Here is a 12,069-nt window from a genome sequence, read left to right on the forward strand (position 1 = left end):
GACTGGTCCTGAAGAGGTAAAGGAGGATCCAGGATATATAGGAGTTTTTGGAGAAAAAACAACAACAACAACAACAACACAAAAAAGCACGTAGTTGGAACGTCAAAGAAACTGTTAAAGAAAACAGCCATCTCAAGTTAATGAAGTTAGCCCTTTTCTATATCTGGGAAGATGCAAGAGTCTGGACTCATTGAAATCATTCCTTTGATATATATGTAGCTTAACTATCTAGGGCCAGTATCCTGTTTTTCTCCATCCTGCATCCCCTCAGGGTGCACAGGCGGGGGCAGTTGCAGGAGCTGATGGCCGCCACATCCTTAGTTTACTGATATGGCAGGTGACATTCTTTGTCCACAAGGTTTGGGGGTTTATCTTAATATACCTTCCACCAAGGCAGGGTCCCAATCTCTATTTTCTAAAAGGAAGTTCTGTAACTTGCTGGATCTCAAACCTTGTAGAACCAGATAGCTAGCTACATTCTTTAGTTGGCAAAGGATAGAGGACATTTTCTTCCTCCCCGACAGCTTCAGTTATCTGGCAAAACCTGAAGGACACCAGTTTTCCATTCTTTCCTTGAACACTACTTATTAAAAATGAAAGTAATTAATAGTTTACACTCCATAATGAAAATCCCTGCATTTGGACTGCAGTGTCTCCCAATAGGAAGGGTTCAGAAGAGATGTGATCTCTTAGTTCTGTGCCAAGACACAGCTATAGCTCAAGATCTGCAGCTGAGAACATGTAACACCTTTATCATAAATAAATAAATGTATTTTAATTTTGTTTTATTTTTAAAATCATGGGTTTGGCCATCAAATCATCACCATTTTGAAGGTTTTAATATAGAGTTCTATTAGCCATGAGCCAACAGATGAGCAGTCTTATTTATATTTGGCGACTTATCCATAATTATGCAATGTAATCTCAGAAAATTTACTTGTTAGAGTGTATAAAGCCTTTTTAGGAATATTACATTTGGATTCTCTTTTTTCTGAAAAGTAAAACGATGATGGTGATTATTTGGAACCTCAAAATATCTTACTTTTTATTTTAAATAAATTATCAAATAATTAATGGTCTTTCCTTAATGACTGGTATCCTTGAATCAGGCTGGCAGTCCTCCCTGGGATTAGTACTCATCTCTTCCTGCCCCGGCCTCAGTTTACCATCTGAATTGGGTGTGCTCAGGAAACTAGAACAATACTTTTGGGGAAAAAAAAAAATGTGTAAAATCGCTGCTGAGCTTGAGACTTGAAACTCCAGTTTGAGAAAACAGAAGAGGAACCTGGTTCTATCTAGTTGGTTATCAGACCTGCGACCATCATTCCAAGTGATGCTCCCAACATAGGACCTTCGCAATCACGGTTTCTTCTCTATGGAATGATCTTCTTACAGATGTATGAAGACCCCTCTCCCTTCCAAGCTTCATGACACTGGCTTTCATGTCTCATCTCAGTCGTGAAGTTTTCCCCACCCACCTTATTTAAAATGAAAACTATCCACCACCCATCTCCTACTCTGTGGCAGTCCTTAATCCCCTTGGTCTGTTTTCTTTATCCTCTTTACCTACCATAAGACTGTTTATCTTTGTTTATTTTCTGTCTCCCACAATAATCGTCGGTGAGCTCCGCACAGTAGGATCTTTGCCACGTTACGCATTGCTCTTTCCAACACCTGGAACATTGTTGAGCACACAGTAAGCACTCAAAAAGTTTTTGATGAGTGGATGGATGGATGAAGTAAAATGGACATATGCACATAACACAAAATGTCCATCCATTCTCTAGTGATGGAGATAAAGTCCATGACAGTTTTATCCAAATGAACCCCTGTGAGAGGTAGTTCCCCTCACTATGCTTCCATTTCTTCATCATCATATTTGAGCTGATAATGGCCCCCCCAACCCACAGAGTTATTGTGAGGATTAAATTAACTAATCCATATAGGCACTGATTTACAGACTTTGAATTGATAAAATCACGAATCTGGACAGTTCCCAAGGCCGTCATTGTTAACATCTCTACTTGGCAAATGACATAATAAAGACCAAGAGTGCTACATGGACCTTGCAACACAGGGGGCTTGTATTCAGCCAGAAGGTCACTACTGACTGACCCAGTGATATAAAGCTGGATAGCTCACCACTGTTCCTGATACAAAAACCCCTTACCTGGTTCCTGAAGACATTTGATTTTCAATTCAAATAAATCGTTTGTTACCTGAGGGTAAACAATTTGCCTGTGTCCATAAAACTAGTAAATGGAAGTACTATGCTATGAGTCACCTTTAACCCCAAATGTTTATATTTCATAAATGATTTTCTCTTTTCTCCCTAACTATAAATCCTCCAGGTCAGCTTCTATTTTCAAGATTTGAATAGCACAAAATAAAGAAAAATGGGCCTTGATTTTTGTGCTGGAGCACAACTGAGACCACCTGAAAATAAAGCAGAACCTGATTAAATGAGAGAGAGGGACACAAACACTCCTATGTGCAACTCCTCTCAAGACCTTCCGTCTCACTCAGAGCAAAAGCCTAATTCCTTACCGTGACTTACAAGCCCCTGCATGATCTGGCTTCCTTTCATTTCTCTGCCATTATTTCCTCCTACAGAGCCCAGCCCACTCCACTCCACATAGCCCCCCTGGCATCTCAACATTCCTCCTCCTCTCCCTCTTTTTTTTTTATAATTTATTGATTGATTGATTTTTGGCTGCGTTGGGTCTTTGTTCTGCATGCGGGCTTTCTCTAGTTGCGGCGAGCAGGGGCTACTTTTTTTGTTGCCGTGTGTGGGCTTCTCATTGCGGTGGCTTCTCTTGTTGCGGAGCACGGGCTCTAGGCGTGCGGGCTTCAGTAGTTGTGACACGCAGGCTCAGTAGTTGCAGCACGCGGACTCAAGAGCGCAGGCTCAGTAGTAGTGGCACACAGGTTTAGTTGCTCCGCGGCATGTGGGATTTTCCCAGACCAGGGCTCGAACCCGCATTCCCTGCATTGGCAGGCGGATTCTTAACCACTGCGGCACTCACCAGGGAAGGCTCCCTTTTTCTCTTTCCACAACCTCTTCCTCACAACTCTTTACTGAAATAACTACCTCCATACTGCCGTCTTCATTGGTCACCTTATCTAAATTTCAACTCCCCATGACAATCCTTATTCTTGCTTTATTGTTCTTCTCGCCATCTAACATATTACATATGCTACTGATTTATTGTCTTATCCCAGGGTCAAATGTAAATTCCATGAGAGCAAAGAATCTTGTCTGTTTTGTTCTCCAAGTATATTCCCAGTGCACAGAACAGCAACTGGCACATTGTAAACTCAATAAATGTATGTGGAATAAATAAATTTAAAAAGTCATCAATGTTAAATGTTGTTTGTTGGGGGAGTAATCATGACATCACAATTAGGTTTTAAAGTAGATGTATATTAAAATGTTGAGAGAGGAAATGATATGATTTGCTTGACAATAATCAAGGTAGAAGAGGTATAAATTTGGCCAGTGTTGATGTTGAGGCTGGGTGAGGAGTACGTAGGGTCTGTTAAACTATTATCTCTACCTCCATATATTCTCAAATGTTGCATAATAAAAAATAAATCTTTTTTAAGTTTTAAAAAATGAAACAATATCCAGGGTGGGGGGTGGGGGTAGGGAGATAAATTCCTAAATAATTTTATTTTTTTAAAGGCTATGGAGAAAGTCCACCTGAAAGACCAAACAAGACCTTGTGCTAATCTGTACAGGAAAGCACAATGTGAAGACAGAGGTATCCACTCTCCAGGATGTTCCTCCTTGTAGCATCCCTGAAAACCTAGTAATGTCAACCACTGAAAGCAGCTGCATTTCTCGATACAGACTCACATTAGCCCTGTCCTCAGAAATTGCTATAAAAGCCAAATACTATTTGATTCATTGCAGTGAGATAAACTGTCATCAAGCAAGCCAGAAAGTCCTCCTTTGGAACTACAAGGAAAGCCTGATTCAGTTAGGTAACTCCTTGCTAAGCCTGGAGTCCAACAGGAGCTAACCACAAGATTGGAATTTATTCAATATTTAGTCCTGGCCCTAGCTACCTATTGGAAGCACCTGAGTTTTAATAATTACTGTTGCCTGGGCCCACCTCATACAATTATAGTCATACTGATTGGACCCCAAGCAAAAATATTTTAATAAAAGCTCCAATTGACTGTAATGTGCAGTCACCACTGAGACCACTGATCCATAATGAAATCAAACTCTAGAGGCACCTTGTTATGTGCAACTGCTTGACAGAAATTTCATTCTATTACATAAATAAGTGTAGTTTGCAAATGCTTTCTCCTGGTAAGAGTTCAGACAGGCTGCTTTTCTTGATGAGACCAAAAACACCATTTTAAAAAATAGACTTCTTAATCTAGCGTTCATAAGAATCACCTGGGGTGAACTGGGTACAACGTAGATTCTGACTCAGTAGACCTGGGTTGGGTCTGAAAATCTACGTTTCTAGCAAATTCCCAAGTGATGTACATGCTGCTGGTGGTGGACCACACTTTGAGTAGTGAAACTGTAGAAGCCAGCAGGGTTCTCTATCTTGGGTTCTGCTACCAATAAGTTTATTAGAAATCCTGACTGAGAGGTCTAATTTTTTTTTTTTTATAGAAGTCTACTATCAGCAAAATAACGCCCTCATTGTTCTCTGTGTAAAAGGTCAAACATTTCACGGGAAAGCCAAAACTGTTTCACCTTTAACTTGGCAGAGATTGGAACTGAGCAAATTGAGGTCTCAGAGACATTAGAAAGCAACGACAAACGCTCTAGCTTCTCAATTGTCAATACCCAAACATGTGGGAACACAGCTTTAGAAGGGGTAAGCAGCAAATCCACACCCACCTTCACCCAAATTCAACCTTTTGTGGGTAAAGCAGCTCACCTTCCATACATAATCCACGTACTCCAATAGCCCGATCTTCACATCACACTGATTACTGCCCTTTCCAAATTACCTAAAACACGGCTTATTCTATTGCCAAACCTACCAATCCCCCACTCCACCTGCATGTGTTTATATTACATTTCCCACGAGACAGCATTGAGGAAATTTTGCACATAACCTACGAATTGAAGATATGCAAAGCTGCCAAAATTTAATTAACTGAAAGAGTACAAACACTTGTAAAGTTGCACGACACTCCCAAAACACAAGTTTACCCAGTAACTCATGAGGAAATTTCCACTTTAACATCCCGAACCAAAACTCTCCGAAACAGAACAGACTAAATGACAGCTACTTTAAAGAAAACGTGGGTGGCTCTTAGAAGAGCCTTTTTAGTTGGATTGAGATAGCTGAGAAAGCATTACGCCCTCTCCCCGCGGATGCGGCGAGCAAGCTGGATGTCCTTGGGCATAATGGTGACGCGCTTGGCGTGGATAGCACACAGGTTGGTGTCCTCGAAGAGCCCCACCAAGTAGGCCTCGCACGCCTCCTGCAGCGCCATCACGGCCGAGCTCTGGAAGCGCAGGTCGGTCTTGAAGTCCTGCGCGATCTCGCGCACCAGGCGCTGGAACGGCAGCTTGCGGATCAGCAGCTCCGTGGACTTCTGGTAGCGGCGGATCTCGCGCAGGGCCACCGTGCCGGGCCGGTAGCGGTGCGGCTTCTTCACGCCGCCCGTGGCCGGCGCGCTCTTGCGGGCCGCCTTGGTGGCCAGCTGCTTGCGCGGCGCCTTACCGCCGGTGGACTTCCGCGCAGTTTGTTTAGTTCGAGCCATCGTAAGAAACCAAACAAAAATGAAACCAAGTAGGCAAATAAGCAGGAAGAGGTCCCCTTTATATATACTCAGAAACGTTCCGATTGGCCTTGCGCTATTTCAAAAGCCCCGCGAAACAAAACCATTGGCTGAAGAGTCAACGCAGTGATTGGTGAAGAACTAGAGACTCTGATTGGATGAAATACTCCACATTTCAATCCCTCTTTTTGTTATACTCTGCGACCCAAAGGAACTAATTTTCTAATGTTCTAGTTCAGCGCATCTCACATTATAAGTAAGGAACCACTTGGGGATCGTGGACGATGCCAATTCTGATTCAAATCTATGTAATGGGGCCTAGAATTCCGAGGACTACGCTTTAAGAACAGATTTACTTGTATTCTTTTTCCTCCGTGGTTACTTTTTCTGAACTGAACTTAGATTCCCCTGGGCTGCCACTTCCTATCTCCACTGGGAAACCACGGGGAAAGCGACGGGCCGGGGACGACCAGCAAACAGTGCGCAACAAATGATTGACTTTCCTATGGTGGCCAAATGGGATTTTGCTTCAGTTTGTTACAGCAGAAATTAGTTAAGATAGCCGCCATCATGTTTAACTCTTCTTTTAGCCCAGTCAGCCAGTCTCTCAGAGATCTTTCTTTCTTGCTTAATTTCACTTTGAAACTGATTATTTTCTAGTTAGAATTGTACTATGCACCTGGTGTTTATTTCTCCGAGAAAACACTCCCTTCCTCTGTGAACATTTTTCATTCCAGAAAGGAGATCACGGTGCGATAACCTCAAGCACCACCAGAGCCAGTCCCAGGACCGCCGGACGCCATCTTTGATTTTGAAATTTTCCTGAAGTAAAAAAGAACGCAAAATTGCATTCTTATCTGCGACCCTATTTTCCACTCCTAGACTGTATAAGATAACTTCCTACTCTCTCAAGGGAGGGCACAGTCTTGAGGGCACTAGTCTGCTGTGGTCTCCATTGCCTGGCAAAGCAATGAAAGCTACTCTTTTCTACTTCCCCAAAACTATGTCGCCGCTTACTATTCGGCACGGGTGAACAGAGGCCGAGTTTCGGCAACAAGTTCAGAACTTGAAAAGCCCGCGCTGATCTGATTTGCCAGCTGTTCTTTCGTTTGGCTGTTTCAAACGTCTTAGTGACATTCTAAGCTACCACCCCCAACCTGCCTTCTCCTCAGGATAGAATGTTTTCCTTCTCGCTAAATAACCCAACTACCCCAGGTTTTTAAAACGTTACCAAAACTTGCTTCTTCACCACTACTAAAAGCCCTTGCTTACGGTACTAACCACTTTTTTGTAAAAGTTCTGTTTCCCTTTGTCACATTTCAATCAGTCCCGTTAGATAGCGAAGATAACTTGCGATAATAAACTGGCGATTATCCAGTGGCTTTAACCGCGCGTAAGCTTCATAGACCCAGCCCAGGTTTAGTTACAAGCTTTTTTAAGTGTGAAAATGTGGACGGCTCTGAAAAGAGCCTTTGGGTAAAAAGTTATAGACACGCACTGATATTGGGATTGGTTCACTTGCCCTTGGCCTTGTGGTGGCTCTCGGTCTTCTTGGGCAGCAGTACAGCCTGGATGTTGGGCAGGACGCCGCCCTGAGCGATGGTGACTTTGCCCAGCAGCTTGTTGAGCTCCTCGTCGTTGCGGATGGCCAACTGCAGGTGACGCGGGATGATACGCGTCTTCTTATTGTCGCGGGCCGCGTTGCCCGCCAGCTCCAGGATCTCGGCCGTCAGGTACTCCAGCACTGCCGCCAGGTACACCGGAGCGCCGGCCCCGACCCGCTCGGCGTAGTTGCCCTTGCGGAGCAGGCGGTGCACACGTCCCACGGGGAACTGGAGCCCGGCGCGCGAAGAGCGGGTCTTCGCCTTGGCACGTACCTTACCGCCCTGTTTCCCCCGGCCAGACATGACAAAACACTAATGTCAAAACAAAAACCAAAGAAAATAACCCTCAGAATACAAGAAACTAGACTATTATACTCTGCGGCGGTTTGGTAAAACAGCCTGTGCGATTGGCCGAACACAAACCTTAGCCAATCAAAAGCTAGTTCTAAAACAACAACGTTACTAATTTACATAGAGAGTTTGTAATTGAAAAGTCAAATTATGTAAGGTTGAGCTAAGGGAAGAGCCAATGAGACTTTGTAATAAAGAGCCTATCAGAGATTAGGATGCTGAAAAGACCAATCACAAATCGCAATTCTGCCATCTCTAATTTGCATACAGACCAAGCAAATACTGAGGCCGGTTGCTGGTGGGCGTATTTGTTTCTCTTTCGCTAGCTGGTGGTTTTGTGGGTCTTGCGATGCCTGAACCAGCTAAGTCTGCTTCTGCTCCGAAGAAGGGCTCCAAAAAGGCGGTGGCCAAGGCCCAGAAAAAGGACGGCAAGAAGCGCAAGCGCAGCCGCAAGGAGAGCTACTCCGTGTATGTGTACAAGGTGTTGAAGCAGGTTCACCCGGATACCGGTATTTCCTCCAAGGCCATGGGTATCATGAATTCATTTGTCAACGACATCTTCGAGCGCATCGCGGGCGAGGCGTCGCGTCTGGCGCATTACAACAAACGCTCGACCATCACGTCCAGGGAGATCCAGACGGCCGTGCGCCTGTTGTTGCCCGGGGAGTTGGCCAAGCATGCCGTGTCCGAGGGCACCAAGGCTGTTACCAAGTACACCAGCTCCAAATAAGCTCGCTCCCTCTCCAATAACTCAAGGCTCTTTTAAGAGCCACCCACATTGTCTCTTAAGGGTCTGTAACTCCAGACTTCAAAATTATATTTATATATGACCTAGGAAAGAGAAAAAGCTCTGAAGGATTCGGAAAGTTACTCTTTCGTAAGAGATGTTTACCTTTGTAAGAGAAATACCCCTTTTGTATGGGTGTCTGTTACTCTACCAGGAAGAGGAGGATGGCCGAATGTGTTACCTATGGAAAAGCCCACAACTTACATCTGCCTAACAACGTTACCCTTGTTTGCTGTGCTTTGACCTGGCTGCCCATTCCCATCGTTTTTAGTTTTTAGCTGAAGAGGTATTTAAGGTGGTAGCCGCAGCCATTTTGTAGATTTTGTTTTACTGGGGCTCTCCAATGTATACAGGAGGTACATCATTGTTACGTTTGGTTTTTCTCCTGTCAATGTGTCTTCTATCAATTATTAGGCCAGCCAAAGAATCTAGAAGGGAAGAAGGAAAAAAATTTTCTTCCCTACATCTACACAGTGAGTTTTGTGAACATGAAATAAGTTACTATATTTTGAATGGTGCTTGTGAAGAAAATTCCCTAAACTCCACATATAATTAAGGCATTCATTTCTTGCTTTCCGAAGTTAATTTTAAGTACATTTTAAAATAATGTATTCTTGAAAACAAATACATAAGTATATTTGAGAAATGGATAAGCATGGTTTAAGGGGAAATCCCCCAGCATATGATACAGTCCCGACTGCCTCTTTGAATGTTAAATTTGACCATCTTACTTAAACCCTCTGTGAGCATTTCTTTCTAAAATGGGAATAATAATTAGCAACTACTCTGTGGCACTGCTGGGGTGATCAATAAAAGAGCACAAGTAAAGTACTCAGGGTGGTGACTGCACAGAGAGGGTCTTCTAAAGTATTAGCTGTTGGCTAAAGCCTCCGGTTGAAGTGCTGGGAAGCTGCTCTTAGTCCTGCCCACTTTGGAGTCTCAGAATCTTGAAGCCATAAACAAGGCAGTAGGCCGGAAAGCCTACTAGCATTTAACACCAATTAGGATTCCTTGTCTGGCAGTGTGAACAATCCAAACCACTTCTAACAGTCCAAGCCCCTCTTTGAAACCAGTTCGTTCCCCTGAACTGTTCTGAGGACAACCTAGTGCCTGTGACTGTAAGTCTTCCCTGCGTTTGATGGCCAATTCATGCAACATGTGCCTTACTTTCCAAGGACTTTCTCATGCCTCACTAGGATTAGAGGTACCTCTTTTAATAAGGTGTTGGGTTATAAGGAAGGCCATATAAGAACTACTCACCTCCCTCCACCCAACCACAATACTTCCTTTCTGCATCCAGACTTTCCTTCTTGGTCTTCCTTCCATTTGGAGCTTCACTTTCTCAATCTTTTTTGCCCTCAAGCATCACTTATGAATAAAGCCTTCTATGACCATATCATTTAAAATGTCACCTCCTTCCTCCATACTTTAATGCTTTTCCCAGCTTCAGTGGTCCTCATAGCACCATCTTACATACTGTTTTACCTGTTTTGTTTGTGCCCCCTCCAACAAAATATAAGCTCCATGAATATAGATATATTGTTTTGTTCACAGTTGTTCACTGCTATAATTCCATAGCATCAGACAGTGCCTGGTATATGCCATGTGCTCAATTTTGTTTGTTTATTAAATTAACATCGTCATATGAATTTGTTTCCTCAAACCAGTGCCTTAGCTCAAATAACATCTGATCCTTTTCATATTTAAGCACCAGAGCCCGTATCTTTAAAACAGATGAGATTCCAAATGACTGCATTGATTTCTGGCTCGCAAAGTATCACCCTACAAATTACTTGCAGGCCACAAGGAGGAAAAACCTGCTTTTACAAAGACACTAATCACCCTAAACCAGTAATTGATCTATCATATCGCATCTGGATAACCCCGACATCAAGTGCCTCTGATGTACAATAGTATTTACATACAATCATCTGTAACTGTTCCTTGACAAGAAAATTAACATGATTTCAGTCAAGTCTAGGGAAAATCACTTGTAGGGCATTCAGGGTACAGAAGTCTAGGGAAATAACCCCATCAGGAAACAAGCCAAAGCAAGACATCCTATAGGCCAGGTCTACAGCAAATCAATATCAAAAAACTAAATGAGATCAAGGAGAAGAAAACTTGTAGATTAAAAGACCTGAGACAAAAAAAAGACAGAAACCTGAGACTGAGAAGGCGTGATTGGATCCTCCTAAGCAAACCAGATCTCTAAGACATTTTGGGGCATAACTGGGATTTGTTACTGTGAACCCAGTATTAGATATTAGGGAATCTGGTTTTAGTTTGGCAGTGATTATATGGGAGCTTTTTAAAAAAATAAAATAGTGCGTACTTAATTTGAGGTAAAATATACTGATGCCTGTGTAGCATTTTTTTAAAATCATGTCAGCTGTAAAGCTTAGGTGACAATTATGTTGTTCATTAAGTAACAGACTTCCTATCGGCTTTTTAAAATTTTAACAGTCAGAATACAGTGTTCTCTATGACTAGAAACACGTGCTAGCTCTCCCCGCCTGTGCATTTTAATTTTACCCCCAAAGCACTGGTACAAGGGTTTTAAGTTTGCAGAGCCCAGCAGCAGGACCACACTCCAGCAGAGCTCAGGATCGCGCCCCGCACAGGGGACGACCCGCCCCACTCGTAAATTCGCCTTTGTTCCGGGCCCCGCTTGCCGCCACGGGCGCGGGCTTTCTTTGTTCCTCGTCCTCGCCGCCATTTTGAGCACGGACCACAGGCGGGGGAAGGGAGCCTCGCATTACTACATCTGGGGCAGTGTAAGCCGACTTCTCTCCAGTATTCAAGCACTATGCATACACGACTCCAAACTTGAAATACACCAGAACTTAAGCGGAATCTTCCTAGGGAAGACAGTCCTCTGTGAGTTTCTTCACTGCCCCACGAAACGTTAAAATGCTCAAACTTATACCCGAAACCACTTCCACAAAGCAGAAACATACACAAATCAGCCAACTTCTGCCCTCCTAAAATGTGAACTAGAAATTAAAAAGCACGAAAAATAGCTTTTGACTAATTAAAAGTAAATGAAGTACACCTCATAAAAAGCAAGGAAAAAGAACAGCAAAAAGTGCTAGCTCTTTCACCGAAACATTTGGGCGGCCCTGAAAAGGGCCTTTGGTAGTAAAAGATGTTAAATCGCTGAAAACGGGAGACCTAACCGCCGAAGCCGTAGAGGGTGCGTCCCTGGCGCTTGAGGGCGTACACTACGTCCATGGCGGTGACGGTCTTCCGCTTGGCGTGCTCCGTGTAAGTGACCGCGTCTCGGATCACATTCTCCAAGAAGACCTTCAGTACCCCACGGGTCTCTTCATAAATCAGACCAGATATGCGCTTGACCCCACCTCGCCGGGCCAAACGCCGGATGGCGGGCTTGGTGATACCCTGGATGTTGTCGCGCAAAACCTTACGATGCCGCTTAGCGCCCCCCTTCCCTAATCCCTTACCACCTTTGCCTCGTCCAGACATGGTAATACTGCTCTGACAATACTCAAAACAGCGAGAAAAACCCCGAGGCAATTCCCTTATATGAACGGGTTTCGGACCGAA

At 43.7% G+C, this 12,069-nt stretch overlaps 4 protein-coding genes across 5 annotated transcripts; 1 reads left to right on the forward strand and 3 right to left on the reverse strand.

Annotated features, from left to right (window-relative positions):
• Nucleotides 1–5,095: 5,095 nt before the first annotated feature.
• LOC101324316 (histone H3.1) lies at nucleotides 5,096–5,742 on the reverse strand. Its single transcript, XM_019944907.3, has one exon. It carries the CDS (start codon nucleotides 5,740–5,742, stop codon nucleotides 5,332–5,334), a length of 411 nt encoding a protein of 136 aa, XP_019800466.1. The 3' UTR covers nucleotides 5,096–5,331.
• Nucleotides 5,669–7,773, reverse strand: LOC101331460 (histone H2A type 1-like). Of its 2 annotated transcripts, none has more exons than XM_019944905.3 (2): nucleotides 7,283–7,773; nucleotides 5,669–6,582 (listed from the first exon to the last, which is right to left on the reverse strand). In XM_019944905.3, the coding sequence occupies exons 1-2, from the start codon at nucleotides 7,665–7,667 to the stop codon at nucleotides 6,506–6,508; spliced, it is 462 nt and encodes a 153-aa protein (XP_019800464.1). In that variant the 5' UTR covers nucleotides 7,668–7,773; the 3' UTR covers nucleotides 5,669–6,505. The 2 variants fall into 2 exon arrangements, with proteins under 2 accessions (XP_019800464.1, XP_019800465.1); XM_019944906.3 differs by having other exon boundaries at nucleotides 6,538–6,582; nucleotides 7,259–7,772.
• A 291-nt stretch (nucleotides 7,774–8,064) lies between these two features.
• On the forward strand, nucleotides 8,065–11,012 carry LOC101323719 (histone H2B type 1-C/E/F/G/I-like). The gene has a single exon (XM_004316266.4). The coding sequence runs from the start codon at nucleotides 8,065–8,067 to the stop codon at nucleotides 8,443–8,445; it is 381 nt and encodes a 126-aa protein (XP_004316314.1). The 3' UTR covers nucleotides 8,446–11,012.
• Nucleotides 11,013–11,624: 612 nt separating this feature from the next.
• LOC101323424 (histone H4) lies at nucleotides 11,625–12,004 on the reverse strand. Its single transcript, XM_033863632.2, has one exon. It carries the CDS (start codon nucleotides 11,986–11,988, stop codon nucleotides 11,677–11,679), a length of 312 nt encoding a protein of 103 aa, XP_033719523.2. The 5' UTR covers nucleotides 11,989–12,004; the 3' UTR covers nucleotides 11,625–11,676.
• Nucleotides 12,005–12,069: the final 65 nt, after the last annotated feature.

The sequence above is a fragment of the Tursiops truncatus genome, chromosome 10, assembly GCF_011762595.2.
Source record: "Tursiops truncatus isolate mTurTru1 chromosome 10, mTurTru1.mat.Y, whole genome shotgun sequence".
NCBI lineage: Eukaryota > Metazoa > Chordata > Mammalia > Artiodactyla > Delphinidae > Tursiops > Tursiops truncatus.